The sequence below is a fragment of the Malaclemys terrapin genome, chromosome 1 (genome assembly GCF_027887155.1).
Source record: "Malaclemys terrapin pileata isolate rMalTer1 chromosome 1, rMalTer1.hap1, whole genome shotgun sequence".
Taxonomy (NCBI): Eukaryota; Metazoa; Chordata; order Testudines; family Emydidae; genus Malaclemys; species Malaclemys terrapin.
In genome coordinates this window covers 123,300,043-123,326,132 of record NC_071505.1, presented here as the reverse complement: position 1 = coordinate 123,326,132, position 26,090 = coordinate 123,300,043, and the positions used below count along the sequence as shown (strand labels likewise).

Genomic DNA, 26,090 nt, shown 5'->3' with positions numbered 1-26,090 from the left:
AGCAAAAAGCCTCCCCTCTTCACCTGAAGAGTCCTCCGGCTTGGATTCCATAGTCTTTAGAGTAAAAAAGCAGTCAAGGGGCATGGTAGCTGTTTTACAGCTAATAAAGCTCAATAAGCAGATGACAAAATAAAAATAATGGGATGGAAACTCTGCCATCCATGATAGCAACTAGCAGGGTGGGCCTGATTCTCATTTACACAAAGGCCCCTTTATACTGCCAGATATTATGTAAGAAAGAATCAAGCTCTGTCTCTTCAGGTGATATTTTGATGTTGACAGGCCCTGCAAAGCCATGCGTACATACATCTATATGATGTTGCCATGGCAGATCTTTCCAATCTGTATACAGCAATTTCTGCTCCTAATACAAGACCCTGCTGTTAAGGCTGTTATTGCTCAAAGTCTTTACTCAAGTGTTACTAATGGTCATTGCCAGGATAGAGACACAAAGGACCTCACCGTTATCCCTTTCTGGATGATGCCCAACTTTTAATTACATTAGAAAGGCTCAGTTGGAATCCATGTAACACTATAGATCAGAGGTGGGCAAACTACGGCCGGCGGGCCACATCCGACCTGCAGGACTGTCCTGCTTGGCCCCTGAGGTCCCGGCTGGGGAGGCTTGGTCCCGGCCCCTCCCCCGCAGCCTCAGCTCGCTGCGCCGCCAGCGCTCTGGCACACCATTCCTGCTGGGCAGCGGGGCGGCGTGGCTGGCTCCAGCATGGTAAGGGGGCGAGAAAGGGGGGTACTGGGATGCAGTCAGGGGACAGGGAGCAGTTGGCTGGGGCGGAAGTTCTGGGGAGGCGGTCAGGGAATGGCAAATGGGGGCTGGATAGGCGTGGGAGTCCCGGGGGCCTGTCAGGGGGCAGGGGTGTGGATAGGGGTTGGGGCAATCAGGGGACAGGAAGCAGGGTGGGTTGGATGGGTCAGGGGTTCTGGGGGGGCAGTCAGAGAGCAGGGGGCAGTTGGATAGGCATGGGAGTCCCGGGGGTCCTGTCAGGGGTGTGGATAGGGGTCGGGGTAGTCAGGGGACAGGGAGAAAGGGGAGTTGGATAGGGGGTGGGATCCCGGGGGCCAGTTAGGGGCAGGAAGTCCTGGGAGGGGACGGTCAGGGGACAAGGAGCAAGGGGGGTTGGATGGGTCGGGAATTTTGAGGGGGGCAGTCACGAGGCGGGAAGTGGGAGGGGGCGAATAGGGGGACGGGGGCCAGGCTGTTTGGGGAGGCACAGCCTCTCCTACCCGGCCCTCCTTCCCTACCCCTATGTGGCCCTCGGGCCAAAAAGTTTGCCCACCCCTGTTATAAATGGAGTATTTCATATTAAAAATAAGTTTCACATGGTCTGGTCATTCTTAGTGAAGCAATGGAAAAATCAAGACTCTGTTGTCCTGGACCGTTCTGTAAAAGTAGAGGGCTTAGCCATGGTGCTATTGCCAAATTCCAGGCAGGTATTTATAGTGTATATACCTAAAACTCTCTCCCTCCTTTTCTACAGTTTCCATTGTATGAACATTCTGCTTCTTCTCTTCTTGAACTCAATTGTTGCTATATGCCATCCCAAAAGTGGCTGTAATATTTAAAGTTTGTAAAGCACTTCGAGATCCTCAAATGAAATGTGAGGTATTTTTTTTTTTTTTATAATTCATGACATGGTAGTAGCCAGGCCAATGGGGGAAAGTTGAAAGAACGTTCAAAATATACGTTTGCCCTTTGAAGTTTGACTGCAAGCTTGCCATATCCACCAAAGCCCTATGGGTGACTAGCTTCCTTGAGGGTATACGTTTCTGCTGAAAAAAAGTTTAAGTCAAGAGCAGTTTAAGTTTCACAATTTGATTATATTTAGAAAAAAAATCAGAAATGAAGGCTTTAAAAGGAGTGCTACTGCCTACTGAAGCATGGTTTAGTGTGACTCATTTGACTGTGAAGTGTGATACCCTTACTTACATTGATTAGTAGTTTATACCATGAGTAGTCCCATTTAAGTCAATGGAACTACTTGTGGAATAAAGTACTATTCAGTGTGGATAAGTGTATTGCAGTCTGGCCCTTAGAATTCTGTAAGTTGCCATTGGGCCAGATTCTTTATTATTATTTGATTGTGGTAGTACCTAGGAGCCTTAGTCATGGATCAGACCCCATTGAGCTCACAACTTGGGGTCTGATCAGAGAACAAAAAGAGCCCTGCTGCAAAGAGCTTGCAATAAGAGTATAAGACAAGAGACAACAGATGAATACAGATAGACTAGAGCAGGGGTCGGCAACGTTTGGCACGTGGCTCACCAGGGTAAGCACCCTGGCGGGCCGGGCCAGTTTATTTACCAGCTGACATGGCAGGTTCGGGCCATTAGCCCAGGACGGCGAACCGCGGCCAGTGGGGGCTGCGATCGGCCAAACCTGCCACGTCAGCAGGTAAATAAACTGGCCCAGCCCGCCAGGGTGCTTACCCTGGTGAGCCGCGTGCCAAACGTTGCCGACCCCTGGACTAGAGAATACAAGGAAACAATGAGATGGTATTGGTCAGCATGCAAGGCAATGGTATCAGAATACCAGCAGCCCATTATTTTTTTTAGTCAGCATCACAGAAATGGAAAGTTTTAAGGATAGTTTTGCAGCTGTTTATGGGAAGCTCCTCTGAATATATGGGGCAGCATGGGAGAAACCACAAGTTGCCTGTTTGAAAATTTAACAAATGGACCATAGATGTTGACTTAATGGGTCTGTCAAAGGCAGGTGTGATGTTTCAATAATGAATGAGAGATGATGGGTGGGGTGAAGGGCCTTCAGAGTGAAGACAAATAGCATTTTTTGGTATGACAGAAAAGACAGAACCAGTGGGAAGATGTAAAGTGACAGGCTAGGAACATGACCTTTGCAGCAGCATTCTGAATTAATATGAGTTGGGCAAGATTTGATTGGTCAATGCCAGAGAGAAGGATGTTGCAGTAATCAAGAGGTGAGATGGACAAGAGTGTGTGTGGATGGATAGGAAAGGCTATATCTTAGAGATGATATGCAGAGAGAATTTGCCAGATGTAGATATAGCCTGGATGTGAGGATCTAGAGAGAGGGCCAAGTCAAAGATGACACCCAGGTTTTGGTCCTTGGTGACTGGCAGGATAGTGGTGTTATCCATGGTGATCAGGAAAGGAGATGGGGGAGTCTATGAGGTGAAAGATCAAGAGTTCTGTTTTAGCCATGGTGAGCCCGAGCTGATGGCTAGACATTCATGAAGACTTGTGAGAAAGGCTGAAATTTTAGTTTTGACAGAAAGAGACAAGTCTGGAATATAGAGGTAGTTCAACTAATTTACTGTACCAGTAATCCCATTGGAATCAATGGGACCATTCATGCATGAATAATAAGAGTCAAGGGTGCTGGAATAATTTGTATAGTGGTGGTGCTGAGAGCCATTGAACCAAATTGTAAACCCTGTATATGATAAAAACCACTTCAAGCTAGGGTGTGCAACAGCACCCCCAGCACCCCTAGCTCCAGCACCTATGATAAGGGTATCTGAATCTGGCCCCATCTCTTCTGAAGTAATACTGTGTATTATACTGATGCAGTTCATGACACTATATTTTAACGATATAAGGCTGTAAAAGGCTGTAAAGTTTTCCTACGGCATTCATTTAAGTTTTGCAATGAGACATTTTTGCCCTCAGAGTGAAATAAAATTGTTGATGCAAATACAATAACTGAAAAATCTGAACAGCCTGTTGAGATGTTAGTAGAATTTAGGTGCACCTGACAGAATGAGAAACTTGCTTCATGGTATTTAGACAGGATGCAGGTGCATCGTGCATTTGATTTACATTTTCTGTTAAAGCATTCTTATATACTGTTGCTCAGTCACTGTGTCTAATCAGAAGGTTTAATGGTCTTAAACAGCTCACTAAGGGCCCAGTTCAATTAAAAAATGTCCTACAGAAATCCCTTTTTCATTGTTTTCCCAGACTTACACAGACTTCTGCAGAGAAGCTGTAAATTTTTTTATTAACTTAGGCCCTAGGATTCCTGTCATTCCAAGTCACTTTCAACAATGTCTTTAACAGTCTTAGTACATAATATACTTTTCCAGCTAGCATTTACAAAAATGGTCTTTTGCTTCTCCATTAGTTTGAAAACCTCTGGAATATAGTGCCTGTTGATGCCGATGGAAAACTGAAGTACTGTGATTTTTTGAAGAAGTTCAACTCCAAAGTAGTGACAATGCCATCAGATACTCCATCCACAAACAATGCTCCATGTTCCTCCAAGCCCACTACCCCTGCTGAGCCTGGGTCACGGTTACCTTCTCAACCTTCACGTCCCAAGACAGCATCTTCTCCATTAGGTCAAGTAAAAGTAGGTGTTTGATCACTTAAGGACTTTTCTAGGTTTTCACGTTTATTAAGGGCCTGATCCAATACCAATAGAAGTAAATGAAAATATTCCCATTGACTTCACTGGGCATCAGATCAGATCCAAATGTCTGTTGATAAGAAGCTTTGGCACTTAGCAGAGAATTTGGGATGATAAAAAAATGGACTTGATCCTCGGTAGATATAAACTGAGTAGCTCAATTGAAATCAATGGTGTTATGCTGTTTATACCTGCTGAGGATCTTGGCCATTGTCCTACTAACTCACAAATAGGTCATATTGCAAATAAATACCTGTTATTTAACATAGGACAGTCACATTTGTGGGAACAAAGTAAACAGGCCCAGCCATAAAAGCTCAGATGATGAAAAAGCAACATAAAAAATGTAAGATTTTTACTTGTAGGTCACCAGCCCAAGCTAGTATTGACCGAAAGTTATTAACCTCTGATAGCTGTTAGGCAGTGTGACGGGGCGGACTGGCCCCGCACTGGGCCTGAGAGAGTTAACCCTTCCCTGCTGGCAGAGGAAGCCACGCCCCCTCAGGCTCTGCTGGGCATGCTCCAACCGGGAGTCAAGCATAAAAGCCTGCAGAACCACTCAGTCAGGGCTGGCGGCTGGGGAAGGAGGATGCCCAGCAGAAGCTCCGGCCCAGGAGCAGTTGCAACCCTTCCAGGAGGGAGCTAAGGAGCCAGGAAGCAGGCCCAGAGACTGGCAGTTGTGGGAACCCCAGGGAGCATCGGGTGCTGAGGAACCTGGAGACCCTGATGCCACAAGGACTGCTACATTTGGAGGACTGGTAGGAAGTTACTCAGGGAAAGGAGTGGTATCTCCCACCACTCTGAGGGCAGCGTGTTGCAGTAGGATTCCCTGCTGACCCGTGGTGGATCACGCCATCACTGACAGGGCCCTGGGTCAAAGCCCGGTGAAGGCAGGTGGGTCTGGGCTCCCCTACTGGGGGTCTCTAACCCCCCTCCCTTTTTGGGGGATGACAGTTCACTGACCCCTCTCTCTCACCCCAAAGGAGGTAGATGAACTCCGGCCGCTGCGCCATGCTATCCCCCGAGGGGAAGAATTTAGAGAGACTCTGGCCACTAGGCTGCACTATCCTGCTGGGCGAAGAGAGTGTAGAGAGACTCTGGCCATTGGCTCCCACTGCTTTAGGAGCGCACTACAGGGACTCTGGCCACTGGGGAAGGCAGATTTGAGGGACTCTGGACATTGGGCCATACAGCCCTGACTACCGGGGAGGTAGTAAGACTGACGTAGATGCAGGGAGGCGGGGTTAACCTTGCCCCCCCCCCTTGAATCAAAGGGGTTGATGAGGTACAAAACCCGCCACAGGCAGTCTCTAGGAAATGTATTGGTGGTCTGAGTCCAGTTTTTGGTGAATGTTTACCTGGGTCACAAAATCTACCATCACAATTGTCAGCCTTCTCTTCAGACTCAGCACGGAGCCAAAGACTGATGGACAGAGGGACTAACCTGGCCCCATCTCCCATTTTGGTTAGAAGCACCTTGACAGGGCAATGTAGGGGAGTTTTTCCACTACAGCTTTCCAGGACTGCAGTCTCCTGGAATATCTCTCTGGCATCTCTCCCAAGCACTAACATTCATAGAAGATAGAATGAAAGAGTTAGCCAATATTCCTCCTGACAGTTTGAATCTCTTGGCTGTATATTCTTCTAGTCAGCAGCTTATAAATTCTTCAGTGCTTGGAAAAAATGATTCATATTACTGCTGACTATACTTAGATGTTTAGCTGTTGAAAAAGCGGTAGCCAATTGAATAGATTTAAAGATGCAACAAACTTCCCACAGTTGGTAAGTCTAAAAGCATTGGCCTGTTGTGAACTTGATTATTGATCTGTAAGTCCTTGCATTGGAGAGGACTGACAGTTGGTCACATGCTTCATTTTTGACTAAGGGATTGATCAAATTCCCACTGAAGTCAACGGAACTTTCCTCATTAACTTCAGTGGGAATTGGATCTGGACCCAGAAAGATCATAGAAGAGGAGCACAGGCCCCCCAAAATGCACATCTCTGGAACAGCCCCAGTTCAACCTCATCGCCATGCATCTCCCTAAAAGTGCCCTCGTGGCTGTGCATAAAAGGGGTATGAGGATCATGGCCAAGATTTATGATGCAAGCCTGAGATCTGCAAGAATACACAGCAAAGACCCAGTGAATATTGCATTATACTCTGGCTCCCTTCACAAATGTCAGTGCAGCTCACACCATACTGCTAAAGGCTGAGGGCTTACAAGCCCATGCTTAATCCCTCATTCTCAGAATGAATCATAAATTCTACTGAGTAAGGAACCTACTACAAAGAATAATTGTTCCCCTTCTCCTGGTCACACCCTCTTCTGCTGCAGAGGAGAGCTCCCCTGTGGTGATCTCTGAAGGGAAAGAGGTGGTTGGAGAATATACAGGGAACATACTCTGCACCCTTCCAATTCTTTTCTGTTAGAATGGGGCTTTACTGTTCCTCTCCAGCCTAAAGAGAGGGGAATATATGATCACATTATAGGTAGGCTTGGCAGAATTTGGTTTTTTTTTTGGTAATTGACAAATAATATTGATGTTTATTTTTAAGCATTTTTGACATCTATTGATTTAGATTTTCAGTTGTGGGAAATTATAGGGAGAACATACAAAGCGAGGGGTCAGACAGCAGTTATTTATGACAGTAGATTTTGAGATTTTAGAAGTTAGTTTTATAACCATTAAAACACAAATTGTCAACACTACATGTTGAAATCTACAAAATAAATATTCCTATATCAAACTCTATTAAATTCTCAAGCCGCATTTTTTTTTTTTTTACTTTGCCTGTCTGTAAATTTCAGTTATAATATATGAAAATATTTTTGTTGGGTTATGTGTATATGGTGAAATCTTTGTTTACTGACATTTACTGATAAAAATCGAATACTGTCAAGCCTAATTATAAGGTTCTTGTACTTACTGTTAAAATTTATAGTAAGCAAATTGGTATACTTGCTTTAAATTGTCGGTATCCAAGAACTTGTGCATCGATCTATTTATTGTGAGATTGACATCAAATTACATATCTTTTAAAAACAAATATATCTGCCACTTAAGGAACAATAGGTTCAAGGGGGAATGTATACAACTGAGCTATGAGTTGAGCAGACTCAAGAAATTACAGACAGAAAAACACTCGGTAGATTCAAGGTAGATCAATTTCAAGCCTACTAATATGTTCATCCAAGTAGAAGCATTTTTACTTTAATGCTGACACAAATCAGATCATAAATAAGGATGCATGAGGTATGCTAAAGTTCTGAAGCACTAGAACTGGGATTTTTTGTGTCTTGTCTATCTAAATATTCAAATTTGCCTGTTACTTTAGACTCCAATGTCCAGCCGGCCTCGTACTGCAATGGCATGGTCCCCACCTTTACTGAACTGTGAACCAATAGAAAATAAAATAAGAAAGATCATTCAACATTCCTGGAGAGAAATACTGAAAGACTGTAGAGAGAAGGATGTTGACCGACTAGGAGAAATCTCAACATCCGATTTCTTAGGTTTGTTGCCATCTGAAAATAGTGTTCCCTCATGTTAAAATGTGCTTCAGTTTCTTTCTAGGTGCCAGTCTATGGGAAAACACTACCCTCAACAAGTGATATCAGCTGTATGAGCGATCTAATTCTGTAATGCAGAATTGCTCGAGTGAGGTTTGGGGGAATGCACTACTAGTCAGACTTTGCTGCTCATTTGAAAGGGAGAACATGGTTTTAGCTGGTGTTTGCTACACAGCATAGCATATGTACTGGAAGACTGGCCACACTCCCCAGTAGAATACTCCCTTGTGGAGCTGGGGAGTGATAGTAAGTACAGGCCCCGGACCTTTTCTCTTGCGCTCCCTCAAGTGGTCCTATTGAAGTGAATGACAAGACTTTTATATATTTCAATGGGAGCAGAATTTCATTCTTAGATAGGTTTGCTGCTCTTCTGCTGTGGAGTCATGGGGGGACAATTCTCTGTGCCCTCTTTCCCCAATCAGGGTATCTGCATGGACAGGACCGACTTTTTGCCTATATAATATCATATAGATTCGTATACCATTCGTATAGGAACAGTTACAGCTCAACTAATATTGGGCTTATTTCTTGCGCTGTCTTTAAAGCTCATTAAAGTTTTATCACTTACCTGTTATCCTGCTAAATGGAATTGTTTCCTCCACCTCCCCCCCCCATGTATAGCAGGATCCAGATAATCCATTTATGTGACAGTCACTGGAACTGGTGGCCTGTCAACATATCCTTAATAACTAGTCAATCTGAATTTTGTTTTGATACAAAAGTCACCTATTTGCAAGGATAGCAAATTGATTATCATTTGTTATTTCTGTGTTTCTTTCAGCCATAGCAGAGAAGTTCAGTTTGGATTTAAGTAAAGAAGAGATTAGCCAAATAGCAACAAAATACGACATTAAGAACAATGACAAATTTGCATACTGTGACTTTCTCCAAAGCTGTGTCCTATTAATGAAACCACAAGAAAGTTCATTGCTACAAAGGATGATCATTCAGAAGCCACGAATACCGGTACATTCAGGGGTTTGTCTAACTGTTTCTGGATAGTTTCTGATGCAGAAAGAGAGTATTTTAGGGCCTGAGGCTATAGTCATTGTATGCATAGAATCCCAGTGACTTTCCATGGAATCCAGTTACTTCAGTTGACTTATTTTATTCATGTGGTATTTACTTTAGTCAGAGCATCTCCAGAATCAGGCCCTGCATGTCCGGTTCATAGTACAATCTAAATACAGTTTGATTAATTATCAGCAATTGACCATATCTGTAAACTTTTTAAAAAATGTGGTGAGGGGTATAAGAAAGACCTAGAGGAAGACAGTTTGGGCTGATGAGTTTCAGGGTTAGATTCCGTCTGAAGGCAACAGAAAGTGGGGGGGTATTGTCAGGAAGATGGTTACTCCCAGAGTCTCTGCTTCAGCCCTAGCCCAGCCCAGTCAGAGCGGAGAGCAGCTCTAATCTGTGCCTCTTGTCAATGGTCTCACTCTGCCAGATGGGGATAGTCAGTATGCATTCCACTCTGTCTACTCTTCCTGACCTGCATCCCCACCACCAGCACACATGCTTCCAACGTGCCGCTTGTACAGATACAGGGAAGAGAGATGCATAGAACCTAGCTGTTCCCAGCTGGGAATTCCCCACAGGAAAGTTACAGGCTGTTTAACAGGCAATGGTACCCCCTGGTATATCTGGCTTCATAGGAACTATCAATCGTTCATTATCAGTATGGAAACTAAGGCAAAACTATCACCTTTTGCTTCAGACAATTTCAGATTTTTCACATGACGTTCCCTTTATGCACAGATTTGAAACTGTGAAATTCTGTCTCAGAGCTTGGGATGGATAGAGCCATAATTTGAGCCCTTGTCTAGTATCATTTTCTATTTATTCATTTAAGTTTATTAAGTATAATGAAGTGCCCATCCCATCTTCTGGGCACCTTTAAAGTAATTTTCACAATTTTTTTTATAAGAGGTTGCTCCACCCACTCCACTGTATACAAATTCACACCAATAGGCATAATAAAAAAAAACCCTTTCCACGACAGGAACAATAATAAAAATATCCTGTGGGTCTCAACCCCCTCCTTTCCTCAAAAGCCAAATAAAGTTTGCAGGCAACAGAGACTCGGGGATTGTAAATAAGAGGACAGGTCACTAATACAGAGTGATCTGAATTGGTTGGTAAACTGGTCTTAAGCAAACAATCTGAGTTTTTTAATATGGCTAAATGTAAAAGTATACATTGAGCTACAATTTAAGAATGTAGGCCATATTTTCAAGATGGGGGGACACTGTCCTCAGAAGCAGTTATTCTGAAGATTTGGGGTGGTGGTGGATAATCAGTTGAAAATGCTGAAAATCAGTGCAATGCTGTGGCCAAAAGGACTAATGCAATCCTTGGATGCATAAACTGGGGAATATCAAGTAGGAGTAAAAGGTAAAATAACCTTGCATTTGGCACTGGTGTGACCACTGCTAGAATACCATGTCCAGGTGTGGTGTCCACAATTCAAGAAGCATATTGATAAATTGGAGAGGTTCAGAGAAAAGCCATGAGAATGATTGAAGGACTAAAACATGCCTTATAATGATAGATTCAAGGAGTTCACTCTATTTAGCTTAACAGAGAAGAACCTACATGGAGAATATCTATTTGATAATAGGCTCTTCAGTCTAGCAGCGAATGGCTGCAAGTTGAAGCTAAACACTTCAGACTGGAAAGAAGGTGTAAATTTTTAAGTGAGAGTAATTAACCATCGGCACAATTTACCAACGATTGTGGTGGATACTGCATCACTGGCCATCTTAAAATCAACAGTGGGTTTTTTAAAAAACAAGATATGGTCTAGTTCAAAAGGAATTGTTTTGGGGACGTTCTACTGTCTATATTATACAGGATATCAGACAGATGATCACCATGGTCCCTTCTGGCTTTAGAATCTATAAGAAGCTGGGCCTTTAGCTCCCGTGGAGACATGCAGACTCTGAGCTACAGAGAACAGTCTGGGTCCCTACAGCCAAGGTGAAGGGCTCTCTTTATACTGTAAAAGAGGGTCCACAGGGGCCCTCACAATAGTTGACCGAAGTTTACATTAGGCAGCTGAGTTAGTCATGATTGGACAGCAAATTCTTCCTTAGCTCTAGACTTCCTGAGATTAAGGTGAATTTCACGCTCGGTGCTCAGGGCAATGCTCCAGCTGCCCACACCACTTCAGCCCCACATAGCAGCGGTACGGTGCTGTCTGTGCATTCCCTGCATGCTGTGATAGAACTGGAGTTTCCAGTACCCTGTGCAGCATACATGAAGCAACTGCCCGCAGGCTGGAATAACAGCTGCCCCTACCAAAGTCAAAAACAACAAGAGGCAATAAATACTCCCCCAGTTATTCCCATACTAGATTTCGACTGTCCTGCCCCAGCTATTTCAACTATAGAACTGTTCAGAACCTGGTTACAAGAAATAATTATGTAAGTGGTTTTTTTACCCTCCTACTGTACTCTGCTAATTCACTGGCAAAATTTGAATATGAAAACTTGCAACCTGAACAGTGAATTTTCCAAAGAGTTAAGTAACTGAAAACAGAGGCTTGGAAGGGGAGCAGCTGTGTGACTTTAATTGCTGCTTCTCTGTAACATGTATAAAAACACTGAGGTCTTTGTTTTAAAAAAAATCTGATAAAGAATTACATTAATTTTACAAACACAGATTTTGGGCTTTGATGGTGCTTAAGTGTTTCAACTTCACCTGCTGAAGAATATTAAAAGGTGAAGAGACTCTAATAGCATTTATTCTGCACCAGAATTTCGCTGTAACGCCTTTACATTTCAGCATATGACTGCACTCATCTACCATGTTCTTTATATTAACACATGCCCGTCTTTCTCCCGCACCCGCTCCACTTTGCTAGAGGAGTCCTGGACCGCAGAGCCTGACATTTTTCAATGCAATGCTAAGAATTCAACCCCAGATCTTGCACTGCTGGAGACCGATGAGACGAACGTTTAAATCCTATGATGAAAGTGGGAGCGGGCTATTAAGTGTTCAGGATTTCAGGCAGGTAAATTGCATTTACTAATCTAAAACTAACAAACTGAAAACTAAAGTCTCTAAATAACCTTACTGAAGCAGTTTCTAAAATCATGGCAACTATACATTTGCAGACTTGTTTCCTGTGACATTAATACTAAGTGCTAATAATAATAATGATAATCACCCTCTTTCCAATGCATATGCAAGCGCACAACTTCTTTCACACCAGAACTGAGAAAAGTGGGCTTCACAAGCCTGGGAGGGAGAGAGGGAAGTGCTGAGAAGAAATGCTTTCTACTATGCCTCTGTGCAGTCACTACTACAGCCTCAGGATTCCAGTGACCCACCAGCTGGTATGTTCGCTTATGAAGGGGGAAGTAGCCTTGTGTACTCCTCCTCATCATAAGGCAGCCTAGCTGGAGTGCCATCCTGTTGCAGGCCACAGTTTGAGAGGTACACCTGTCTCCGTTTCCCCTTCAAGTCCCCCCCCCCCCAAAAAAAAAAAAAAAAAAAAACAGCCCAGAGTCTTTTTTTAGTGCAAATGGCCCTTGTGGGTTAGTTTTGTTACAGGGAAAAAAAACTCCATACACATAATCCCAACACTGTAATCCAGGCTATACATTAAATACAGCACCAGGACTCCTCACCACACCCCAGCTCTCCAGCACAGCCCTCTCTGGCCCAGTGGCTTCAGTTCTCTGACTCCAAGAGCCTTTAGGTATCACCCTCTCCTGCTCTTAGCCTTCATCCCTCTCCAGCCTTCCCTGGCTCAGGATAGACAACTAAGTAGCCCCTTCACTGGCTCTGCCCTGGTCAAGAAGCCCCTCCTAGCCCTCAGCCCTGGTCATGTCTCCTAGCACTGGCTCTGCCTATCTGGAAAGTCAGCAGGTTAGCCTCTCCAGTAACTTCATAATAATTCCTCCCTCCTTCCCAAGAGGGCCTACTGAGAGTCTTCTACTCACTATAGCTTTTCCTAGAAACCACCTCTACCAGTCTCCTGGCTTCTTCTATCTACCTCTTACTCACTAGGTTTCTTGCTGATCTTTTATTGCTCCCAGGTGCTGCCACACACCTTTAATTGGCCAAACTGGGAGCACCTGTTCTGGCACAAGGCCACTGGATCTGCTTCACTTACAGGAGCCAGACATCCTTGTATAGTTGGAATGACTCTAGCCCCTCTTTCTGCCCCTGTCCTTGCCAGTAGAACACAGATCTGTGGTACATAGGGATATGTATCCTCTGCATGAGCTTCTTTGATCCAGCACCTTGCCAAACAGCAGAACCACACCTTTTTCAGTGTCTGCAAGTCTGTGCCTCACCTGCAGTGCCTTATAGCACTGTGAGGCCAGGGATTAGTGCTGTACTCCTGGATTCAGACCTCTGGAGAGTTTGATTGCTGCTTAGCATACATTTTACTTCTTGTTTCAAGATCCTTGACATTTCTGTAAATAGAAATCAAACTCATAATATGAACTACAGTAACTACCTACATTTACCAGTCACGTTGCAAGGATTAAAAAAAAAAGATGCATAAAGCTGTTTAATTAACGTTGAGTCCAAGTGAGAAACCAGTGACCTTCTCCACCTGCTGTCTCTGCCACTCAAAACATCTGGTAAAATAATGGGCCAGTCCTCAACTGCACTGAGTAGTTAGCCATCGTTCTGCTCCCCACCTTCCTGAGGCTGCCAGGAGCCAAAACGTCCCCAGGTGTAACTTAAAGCAAACTGAAGACCTAAGTAAGGGCAGAGACCTCATAGAAATTGCTCTAATTGTCTGGGATCAGTCAGAGCAAGGTGTGGTACAGCCTCACCACATATACGTTCTTCAGACATACCCCTACGTGAAGGTTGGGGAGCAAGATACATAGAGCTCTATCCGCTTTAGGCCTGAGGTTTCCCCTATATGAGAGTAGCTTTCTGGCTGCTTTGTACTAACGCTTGTATAGTCACTGGAATAGGGGTGAGGCTCGGGCCCACTGTATTTTTTTAAATTTTTGTGTAATGTCAAGTTTATTTGTCAAGCATTTGGTAATAACTTTTTAATTTAAACCGCTCTATCTCAAGCAATTTATTTACATTAAGAGAAAAATGAAACCAGTCCATTTCTGTGATAGGATCTATTAGGTAAGTTGATTTTTCCCCTACAATGCTTAAGTGCTACTCTAAAAAGTTTTCCTTAAGCGATTACGGACACAAAATAAATGTGTTGCATAAAAGATGGTGTGCTTGGCAAGTACTTGGCTTCAGCGGCTCCTTAGATTTCAGTTGATTTCATGAGGTCAGGAATTAACTGCAGCATAAGCAATCGAAGTGCATTTATATGTATTAAACAATACGCATTGAGCATTTGTGTGCCAGGTAATGTTTTGTTAAGACAGTCAAATAAACCCCAAAAGAAGGGAGAAATCAGAAACGGGGTTGCAGTGAGGTGTGATTGAAGTGAGATGTAAAGATGGAAGAAGTGAGCAGAGAGATATTTGGATAACTTATAGTAGGGAAAAGCTCTCTGCTATCAGCACTTTCTCAGTTATCAAGGCTGGGAGATATAGGAAAGGGAGGAGTGAACAGTGCTCTGCATAAGAACTGAAGTAGACACACATACGTATATGTGGTTACTGTAACACCAGCACTATAGTGATTTCAGATACTGGCTTGGCTCAGACTTATCTGAGTTTCACATAAAATCAGTGGCAACCAGTAAAATACAGAAGGAGTTACCCAGATCAGAAGATGTCAGGTGCTGGTGGAGATCCTGCTGGACAACAAACTATTGCAGAGCCTGTGGACAGCACCTACAGGTACCCTGCAAGGATGTATGCTTTAGAAGCACGTTAAACTAAAAGTAATACTCAGAAATGAACATCTCATTAGCCTTGAGGCATTAAGGGCCAGATTTTTAAAGGTCTTTAGGTGTCTAAAGATGCAGATAGATGCCTAGTTGGATTTTCAAATCACCTAGGCACCTAACCATCACTGAACTCAATGGGAATTAGGCACCTAATTCTGAAAATCCCACTGTACACTTGTCTGTGCTTTAGGCATCTCCATACCTTTAAAAATCTGGTCCTTAATGTCTGTAGCATCAGGTACCACTTGGTCAGTAGTGCTCTCATTAAAGTGCCCCTTCAGAAATGCATATCGCCACATACATAAGGGTTCTCACAGGTGGAGCGAGTAGATATATTGGACTGGCTTGTTCCTTCCACTTCTTTGGATGGAGGGGACCCAGATCCCCCAAGCAAGGTGTAAAGAGAGAAGCCACAGCTGGTTAGCATCATCTCCTGCTCATGTGGAAGCCCTGTCATGGGTGTGTTATGTGATTCAACCTCCACCTGTGGTGAGAAAGTGGGTAGGTGCTAGCTATTCTCAATGGCACTATCACGTGGATCCCTGCAAGGCATCCGAGAGCAACTGCTGCTTGGGCCAACATACAATAAATTCCTACCTGAGGGAGGATTCAGGAGCAGCCGCCAGGGGAGCTATGCTGGCAAGAGAAAGCTGGGAGGCAATAGGAAGATTCTGGTCTTTACAGAATTTTTATGAAATTCAAGACCGTGGGGCTGAACCCTCAGGCAGTTTTGCAAAGGGTTTAAGTGAGACGTATGTGGTGCATTGGCCTTGTGCAAGCCCCGGGCCCAGTACTGAATTTCACCCTTGGCTCCTAACTTCACATGAGCACTGTGGGTGTTGGGAGGTTGTTGAATCTCCATTGCTGGAGGTTTTTAAATGCAGAGAAATACCTGTCAGGGATGGTCTAAGCATACTTCATCCTGCCTGAGCCCAGGGGGATGGAGCAGATGACTTCTTGAGGTTCCTTCCAGCCAGGGCTGGGTCCAGGCACTAGCGCAGCAAGCGGGTGCTTGGGGCGGCCAACGGAAAGGGGCAGCACATCTGGCTCTTCGGTGGCAATTCAGCAGCGGGTCCCTCAGTCCCTCTTGGAGGGAAAGACTTGCCGCCGAATAATGAAGCAGCGGCGGTAGAGCTGCCGCCGAAGTGCTGCCAATCGTGGCTTTTTTTTTTTTTTTTTTTTTTTTTTTTTCACTTGGGGCGGCAAAAACGCTGGAGCCGGCCCTGCTTCCAGCCCTACCTCTCTATGATTTTATAACATTCTGTGTATTTTGCAGGTGCTGCGTCAGTATCACATCAACCTGACTGAGGAAGAGTTTTTTCACATTTTGGAATTTTATGATAAATCATTATCTTCAAAAATTTCCTATAATGATTTCCTCCGGGCATTCTTGCAATAGGAAATGGAAGGTGTCATCAAATGCAAGAAACTATAGATAACAGAGCTAATGACTGATTTATAATTTCTAATTAATAAATTAACCAACTATAGCTTTTCTTTTTGCATCAGCAATCTCAAAATACTTACAATTCTGACAAATACAGTGGCCATAGGTTGTAGAGCAAATCTACATGACAGAACTATTAATATTCACATAATCCATTTATCTGAGACCTTACAGGCATCTGCAAAAGAAATACAATTAAGAAAATATTTTTTGTAATTAAAGTATTATTAATTAACCCCCCTTTTTAATTTCAATAAAGATTTGAAAGGCCTACTATTCACTTTTATAAGATATAATAGAAATAATATATTTGGAAAATTATATAATCCTTCATTATTAGAAAATTATCTGCTTTACAATCTGTCTTTCCTCCCACTTGATCATGCAGTGACATATTTAGCTCTCCAGTAGCTTTATATGTTGACATGGAACAGCTATTATACTCTGAACAGACACACTAGCTGTGCCTTGACGTGTCATCTTTTTCCAATGAAACCTTTCCCCATAATTTTTCCCATATTTGAACATAAAAATGGAAGTTAAAAATTAAATTTAGAAAGAGCTAATTTGCCATTCACTATTGTATTTGTCACTGCAAATGTGGAAGTGTATACCTCTAACTTGCGTCTCCTCATGTTAACCCAAGATTTATTTTTATGGATTTTTATGGATAAACTATTTTTCATAATGTATAGTGCACTAAAAGTAAAATATCCAGTTAGATTTATTGGTTTTGTGAAAGTGAATAGTTTGAGCACCTATTAGAAAATTATGGGGAAAGGTTTAAATGGAAAAAGATAACATGTCAAGACACAGCTAGTGTGTCTCTGGTATATGTAGATTTTAAAAGAGAAATTAAAAGATAATTAATTTGGCTGCCAATCTCTTTGGTAAGCAGTGAACTTATGATCAGCAGGTTCTGTTTTCTGGGCTTATATCAAGACTCAAATGGGTACATTCAGTAACTATTAGGACAGTACATCTCTTTGTGGCATCTTGGACCTGTTCTCTGCCACTCAGTCATTTTCACTGATCTACTGAAGAGCTCTATGTCACCACAATATGTGGTGGCTTTCCATGTTTCTTTGCTTTCCTTCAAATCAAAAATAACTTTATTTTTAAAAAAGAGAAAGAAACCTCTCAAAGAACAAGTTCTAGATTTATAGGTGAGTCTCTTCAGTCATTGTCTAGAAAGTGATCAGTGGTAGGATGCTTGAATGAAGGCATACAAGGTGCAAACATTTTCTATACCTAACATTTTTAATGCATTTACAGCAACATCTTAAAAAGAGTTAGTAAAGTAGCACCAAAGATTTCAATACAAAGCAGAGTAACTACTAACTGGGGTAGTGCACATCCAAACAATTTCTCTTTCTTATTGCTGGTGAACTTGCCGGCCATTACTATGGGTCTGATCCAAAGACCATTGAAGTCAGCTGAAAGATTCCCACTGACTTTAATGGGGTTTGAAACAGGCTTTGTCTGAGGAAATACTTAATCTCATTTGAAACTTCAAAGAAGATGTTTGGTGGATTTTAAATGAAAAGTGTTAATGAGACTTGGGGTTGTTTGGCTTTGGTGATTTTGGTTCTTGATCTCTCATATCAATATGATCTGTATTTTGTTTATCACACACAGTTCAGGAACACTTGTTATATATTCAAGGAATTATACTTGAAAATTGATACACTTGAGATAGTAACACAAAGGATACTTTGTTACATTTTCTTTGAAAAGTATTTGCCACATATAAATCCATTCAATGAGAACTGCATTTAGTGCTTAGGTATATAACTAGAATGATGTAAGGGGTTCTCCTCTACCAACCCAATGTGCAAAAGTTCCAAGTTCCATTTACAGGTAATTTATACGGATTCACATAAATAAAAGAATCTAAAATCCATTTAACCTTTTTATCTTTAATTTTATTCTGAAAACTGATCTCAAGACTTTCCTTTTTTACGAATATTTTCCACACTTAATGTACATCAGTCAATGAAATTCAAATGCAATATACCTGTATTGAGTTGTGTTATTTCTATGCTGTTTGCAGTTGTAAAAGAATTAATTTTCACCAAATTTACTATTTGGAGTATACCTAAACAAAGTATAATAAAAATCAAAACTTGGAGTAATTCTTTTGGAAGTAGGGATGTTTCTTTAGGATATATTACTAGTAAGAAAAGAACAAAACTAAAAGTTCAGGAAATTTTCTTTCGTGTTCCTAGGATGGAAGTGTGATAATTTGGTCCGATTTTAGATCAAAAGCAATACGAACACCTCCATCTCTGTGCTGCATTATGGCATGTAGCACAGCTACTGTGATTCATGTCAGATTCAGGAGTCATCTCCTTGCTTCCAATCATCTCAGGATCTCTGTTGTCTTCAGGAGAAATGGCTCCAGGAGGGGGTGTCTCAGGATTTCTTGACACTTTATGCCAGTGTATTTTTCATTAGTGCTACTGGCAGGAAAATCAGACTCAACAACTCCAAAGGGATTAAAGAACAATCTTTTTGCTGTAAAAACAAATCAAATCATGCTGTTTTTTTTAGTGAGTTCTTAAAGGCATGGATGGCATTTGCCAACTGTTTATCCAACCTCAAAAACAAACTGAATTTCCACTGCCAGCATTTTGAAATAATCTGGGTAAACTGCTACATACATAAACTTTGCAATAGAAGAGGGTTTGCTTTCTTTGATGTTTTTTTGTAACTATTATCAGAAAACAATGGTCAGCCATTCAGCAATGATTGACTGGCACTGATTCCATTTGTTTTCGCTAAGAGATAGATAACCTCAATGGAGTTGTGAACATTATCCCGTGATAATGGTCTCCTGCTGCTACATGTAAATGCTGAGGCAAAGCCGAAGCAGTTATGAAAATAAATGTCAAGGCGAAGCTCAGAAATTTATTTTCAAAGCAGAAGACATTGATCCTGTGCCTGTTACAATATCTTTACTTCTTTTATGCCATCGGCTGTCACTCTAACAGCACCAGTATCAGCCTGATAATGCTACACTGATTGCTCCCTGTGCTATTATTGACCTGCTGCATCGACTTGCTGAGGTGTTTCAGCCAGCCGGAGTAGCTTGCCCATTGTAATGAGTTTTTTAAAGTATCCCCCTCTATAAAATATAAACTTAGTTCGTAGGCTGAAGTTTTTGGGCTTGAGTCTGGCTGTAGCAGTGCCTCAGATGCTCTTCTAAGGCACAATTCCCTCTCTGTTTCTCCCTTGCTCCTCCATGGATGGCCTACACCAATAGTAAACTACCACTTCCTTCCCTGCTCTCTGTGTTGCACCACTCACTCTCGTGAGTGATTGGGAGGTATGGAGCAAAGGCTCCACCCATTCCCTTCCCCTCCCAGTTTGCCTTCTCCAGTGAGGGAATAAGCAGGTGAGTAGTTGCATTTACACCCACCCAGGTAATCTGCATAGGCGTGGTAGGGTTCTTACTCATACTTGCTTGGGCACATTGTCCAAGTCACAATCTAGCCCGTAACGTTTACCTTGCAATAGATGGTCATCCAGCATCTGATCGGATGAAGAAACCATGATGTGCTAGGTGCTCTGAAGTGCTTAAGGTAAGTCAACGATGCCCATTTCAGTTAGTGGGGCTGATATGTTCTTTGACAGCCACTTCTGGACTTGTGTCCTCTAGGCTCTTTTTGGAAATCTCCCACCATTGCAGGTGCAGCTCCACCTGTGGCAGCAAATGTGGGAATGTCAGTGTAGCCCAAGCTCAGGCAGCTACTGGTGTTTTCACCACCATGACATCTAGCCTTGCTCAGACAGGTCTAGCAGATATGGCACCAGTCCATACTAATACTCCACCACTGCTGGTCCAAGGGTAGGAGACTTTCAAAAAAGGAAAGGCTTGGATGGACAGAGCCTTTGAGGCTTGTCCAGGCAGAACATGAAGCTGCAAAGTCATTTACTGAATTCAGGTTTAAAGCAAATAGGAGATTTTAAGATGTGTTTTTCTTTCAGAGGACATTTTCCAGGCCCCAGGCATAGTTTGACTCTTCCCCACCCAGGCCCTTCCTAGACCATCCCAGAAGATTGCTGCAGTCTCTCTCTGCTGCTCTTGAACTGGACAGAGAAGGTCTGCTAGAAACTGATGGGAATTCCCTCCTCCAGCCAGCGAGTGAATGTGCCACCTCTGCAGTATAGCTTTAATATCAATATGAGTTTATTTTTCCTCATTCTTGTCTCCTAAATTGTCTGAAGAAGGCTGAAGTGACTGAAATTATAACCAGTGCAAAGGAGCGTAATCAGACCATTGTTCGACTGCTCGTCCATCCACCAGATACCTCCGCTTGTCCTACCGATGTGTTCTCCTATCTGTTAAATACAGGCTGAGGCACTGAATGTGCGCCAGGTTGCAGCCCCTATTCCAGCTCCTCCAGAACCTCCTGCTGAGGTTCTGGCTACACTTCTCCCCCACACTTGTGTATATTTGCACACCCTATCCATGGCCCCACTAAGTCGAGAGATCTCCTCATCAACCTCCTCCTGGCCCTAGCTAAAGTAGCCATCTACACTACCAGGAGGAAGATGTTAGATGAGGGGGTGCTCTGTGACTGGAAGGCCTATTTCCGCTACTCCCTGGTCTCACGCATCTGGGCAGAGTTCCTCTGGGCAGTGTCCGCTGGCTCCCTTGATGCCTTTGAGGAGCAGCGGGCGCTGTCCAGGGTTCTCTGCTCGGTGTCCCTGTCAGGTTCCCTTCGTTTAGCCCTGTGACCGCACTTCTGTCCCTGTTATATCTTTAATTATCCCCTGTAATTAATTGAAATCCTGGACCTTTTGGATCCTCCCCTTAGGCTGAGGGAAGTCCTTTAGCAGTGGGCGGGCTTCTGCCCACACACTTCCAGGATCCCAACAGGCTGAGACACAGAATGCAGAGAAAAGACTCATGCATTGGAGAGTCTGAAGGTGATTGGTCTCTGCTTATTCAAGACTACCACACAGGAGGAAAAAATATTTAGATATACTTCAGTAAACCAAACCCCAAATATTGGCTGAAGGGCTGAGCATGCTCAGTAATCAGCTGCTCTCACAAGGGAAAATTCACCCCTATGTTGGCAGATGGCACAAGGAGTCAGATTCTCAGCTAGTGTATATCACTATTGCTCTGTTGAAGCCAATGGAGTTACATCAGTTTACACAAACTGAGCATTTTTAAGGCCTATGCAGCTCTAAGTGGGAACATAGCCATCATCCTGCCCAATGGTGAATTTCACACACAGTAAGAGTCCAGGAGAGCTGGGCTTTTATCACCCTCAGACAGGTTTCCTAGCTAATCTGCCAGGCTGGGCTTTACACTCCCCTGCCTTATGCTTTTCCTAACTCAAGGGAGCCATTAAATCAAGAATTTAACTGTAAACATCTGTTGCTCATTAGCACTTCCTCAAGTTCACCTGCACTGCTCTGCTTCTTTATAAACCCTGACCTCAGGCCAGGTGGCTGCTATTGTAAACAGGGGCTGGAGTATTGAGGAGCAAGGGAATAGTTTTAATGGCTATTATTTTTAGCTGGATATGGGGCTTGAGTCCTTTTAGAACAGTACCTTAGTGAAAGACAGGAAGGCTACCTGTAGGAAAATATAGGCAAGCAGGGATGGGTTTTCTGGGCTAAGAGAAAGGGCTAGAAGGGAAATAGGAAATTGGGGATGAGGAAGAAGTAGGAGAAGGGAATTCACAATCCATGCTGATCACCCATTTCTCTCTTATGTTATTAGCTTTTATTCAATTTTAATTCTAAAGGCTTAGCCTGGACAGAGAAGGAGATACAGCATGTTAAAATCTTGTACCTGGAACACAGCCATTTCAATTCTGTTTGATTAAAATACTGGGGTGAGCTAATATAGACACAATTACTGTTTTTAGCTGAATGATATACATTGGGTCACATGTTGTAAGGGAAGCTCCAAATGCTGCAGAATGAAAATCAAATCAAAAATATTTTTTTTTAAAGAAAATCTCTTTGAGTTTCTAAACTTTTCTATGCCAAAAGCTGTCATGCAATAGGAAAAGCATTATTATGCTGTGAAAAAGAGACACAATACAAAATTCTTTTTATATCAATACTTAAAATATGCAAATATGATGTCTGCACAACGCCCCAAAAATTATGCTTGGCATGAATTCTCAGTAACAATACAAATATCATCATCTTCAAATAAGCAGGTATAACATGCTGCTCAAGGAGCTGTAAAAACAACCTTCTCACAGTTCCAGAAACATCCATTTACTATTAGCACTGCTCTAGCAGATTTCATCCTTTGATGCAGGTAGTTTTTAATAGGAATAGAAAGACAGGGAAAACAAACAAATCCCTGTTAATATCAACAAGTATTGAGGTCAGCGTTTAGAGGAACTGCTGCATATTTAACCTGATCTAGAAAGCAAGCTGCTAACGTGTGTGTGTGTGTGTATATATATATGCAAAGAAAAGCTGAGTCTCTCATTGTCCAATAATAGATTATCATTAGTTCAGAACTTAAGTGGATGGCTCAGCTAGCTGGTGAAATCCTTTTGCAGTGTTAGGGTTTCTTTGCAAGGTACTGGGCATGGTTTAAATACTACGTAGCAGGAGCAGAGTGGATACGAGATTGATTGGCTCTGAATTTGTCAATGCGTGAGCCTGTTTGCAGCATCAGCCACTTATGCATCCCCAGCCAGCCCCTTAGCACTGATGCCCCATTGGCTAATTGCACTGTTCAACCCAGAGATCAAAAATCAGAAGAGAAATCAAAATAAACACATGAGATTTATTATTTCCAACCTGAAATATACACACAACCTGCTCCCAGTGCACACCCCCTCCCGTCCCAGCAATGTTCATCATGGGGCCAATGGCAGCAACCTTGGTTCCAAGAAACTTGCAGAAAGCATACCAGGGACAGAGAGTGCTGCACTCCTGGATTTCCATCCAACCAGCACTATGGTACTACAGCCTTGGCTGGCCCATTGCAGAGCTCTCTGGTTTTTAAAGCCAGGTTTGAGAGGGAGTGAACCAGACCACTTACTTTTACAATGTAAAAGGCAAATACTTTTGCCTTTTCTAAGCATTAATTCGTGTTGCCGCTGGAAAGCTCCACTGCACTGATGAGTGTGCACACCGCTGTGTGTACAGAGGCTGACACCATTGCCAATGCCGTATGAAAATTGTATTTCTAAATGGAAAACTATTTGCCTGTAAAGAGGGTGTCTGGGTTTTACAGCCAGGATTAGTTAATCTGCCTCAATTTAAGGGAGAGCAGGGAATTTTTGGCATCTTGCATCTCTTGCAACTGCCTCCCCAGGTGCCTCTTCCCTTTCTGTAGAGCAACAGAGGGCTAGCTTATGTGTAGAGGTCATAGCACTGAGTAAAGGGTGACAGGGAACAGCCTCGTGTGAGTACAGGTGGGGATTATACCATTAGGGTGTTTCCTTTTAAGGAATGAGCTGCCATAAGGCTACTCAAAGCAAGCAATTGGAAATGCCTATTTTTCATTGCTGTCACTTGAGGAAGTGGCACCTCCTCTGATGACTGACAACACTGGCCATCTCACTTTGGTGTGAAAAATACATCCAGAGAGAAAGATTCACTGCTTACCATCAGGCTGGCCAAATTCATCCCTGACATGACACCTTTGAACTCAGTAGTGTTACACCAAAGTTGAATTCAGTCATATGTGTCAAGGACCTCTACTTTGTGATATTGACAGCGATCTAGTCCCTGGTTCCTGTTGGTTTTAAAGTCTTACACTCTGTCTTGAACTTGCATTTCAGTCTTAGCTTGTCATTGCTCTATAGCTGTCAGTGGCCTCTTCCTTTCTTGTTTAGATGGAGCATTGTCAGTTCTGGAGGTTAAGGTCTGGCAGGATTTCTATACTTTGCTCCTTCAGCTATATGGATCATGTATCCAATGGCTGCAGTCCAATGTGTTTTGAGTTTTGCTTTAGCTAGTATCTGTCTTATTACCACACTTAGAGCTTCGTTACAATAAAAAATAAACTATGAAAAAATAGGATAACACAATACTCATTGTGCTGTAAATATTCTTTCACACCCACTTCCAGTGAAAATATGTTTATGGGGCTTGATTCTGATCTCATTAAAACATCAATGTACTGTAACTCCATTGACTTTGTTGGGTTTACTCCAATGTATATGAGATTGGAATCAGGCCCACAAATTTGATGTTCTTTCCGTTGAAATGAGTTTCTCAGAAAGTAGCCGCTCTTTCTGCTCAAACTAGCACATGAAGGGAAAGTTGATTTTGCCTTAGGAACAATGCATCTTTCTCTGTACCCTATACTCAATTCCCATCTTTTTAATCTCATACATTAGAATAGATGTTGAAACTGTTCTAATTACCATTTTTAATTTGCATTTTAATTGCCTCTCAGGGTGTAAAATGACATGGTTGGGTAAGAGAACATTTTGCTTAGTGGTTTGAAGTACCCTGGGGGTGGAGTAGGGGAATAGATTGATCTACAGTGGTCACCCTTAAAAACTTTCCAGTTTTGTGGTTGGGAAGTACGTGCCTGGTCCAAAGCCCAGTGAAGTAAGTTGAGAGATGCCAATTAACTTTAAAGGGCTTTAAATCAGACCCTTACTAACTTTATTTCAGTATACAATATGTCCTATACATAGTGTCCATGGGGAATAGTGCAGATTGAGGTACCGTATTACTTATCAAAGGCAATCGACTACTTTAAGGAATCACTGAATAACTTCTAAACCAGAATTCTGCTCAAAAGAATGAATCTTTTTCCTTGTTATACAGCTGGTATCTGAATGTTCATGTCACTTGCTTTCCATCAAAGCCTAAATCAAAATGCCACTGTTTAACCAAACAAAACCCAACACCTCAGCTGTCTGACTTTCTTACAAAGATAAAAACCTCATCTCCTTGACTAACATGAGAGTGCTCGTCTGGGCCCTGCTGCAGAGTTGATTTTTCACTTTGAAGATCTGTTCCTTTGGACGGCTAAAATGCCTCCTAGAAAACAGCAACAAAAATAAAACTAGCAGGTAGTGTATCTTCAGGCATAATCAGACACAATCTTTCATTAAAAATGATCAGAGTATTTTCTTCTGGAAAGAATGCCATTTCCCTGCTTTGCCAGGCGAAGCGATGCTCCAACATGTCAAATAGCTCTCTTGAGTTATCCAACCACAATTAGAAAATGAAAGTTTGCAGAGAGAAATGGAGCTATTCTTGAAAAAGTTCCTAAAAGTTGCTTAAACTTCAGTCAGAAAAGCCAACACAGTGGCTGAGTATGTACAGCCTATTACACTCTGGGTTTAAAAGACCATATCGTCAAATGTATTTAGGCACTTGACTCCCATTAAATCAATGGAAGCTAAGTGCCTAGATATCTCTGAGGATCTGGGCCAAAATCCTTGGGTGAAATCCTGGCTCCACTGAACTCAGTTGCAAAATTTCCATTGACTTCCGTGGGGCCAAGATTTCACACAATGTATTTTTCTTCAGTAGGTTTGATTCTGCTTTTGCATACCTTATGTACATTGTAAATCTCTCCATTGAAGTCCATGGAGTTACACTGGTCTAAGTGAGAGGATAAACAGGCTCAGTGGTTTTCTAAATATAGAGTGAGCCTTTAGGTTGTGGTAGCAGTTGTGCAAACTTGGGCCATAAAACCAGCAATCACCAAGAGCCAAACCTTGCCACTCCACTGACAGGAGTAGCTCTTACTCATGGGAATAGTTCCATAGGCTTCAACAGGACAACTTGTGAGTGCAGGACACAGGACTAGGAACTGAAGCTAAATACTGGTTTACACTGAAAAACCTATGCAGTGTCTAGAAAAGTGGGT

General features: G+C 42.6%; 1 protein-coding gene across 1 annotated transcript in view; it reads left to right on the top strand.

Annotated features, from left to right (window-relative positions):
* The window catches only part of EFCAB6 (EF-hand calcium binding domain 6), a 157,965-nt gene extending 139,602 nt beyond the window's left edge, over positions 1-18,363 (top strand). The window contains exons 26-30 of the mRNA XM_054037841.1: positions 4,121-4,348; positions 7,745-7,922; positions 8,761-8,945; positions 11,845-11,994; positions 16,091-18,363. Coding sequence (XP_053893816.1) covers positions 4,121-4,348; positions 7,745-7,922; positions 8,761-8,945; positions 11,845-11,994; positions 16,091-16,213 — 864 coding nt within the window. The 3' untranslated portion in view covers positions 16,214-18,363. The remainder of the gene's footprint in view (positions 1-4,120; positions 4,349-7,744; positions 7,923-8,760; positions 8,946-11,844; positions 11,995-16,090) is intronic.
* The last annotated feature ends 7,727 nt before the right edge of the window (positions 18,364-26,090 follow it).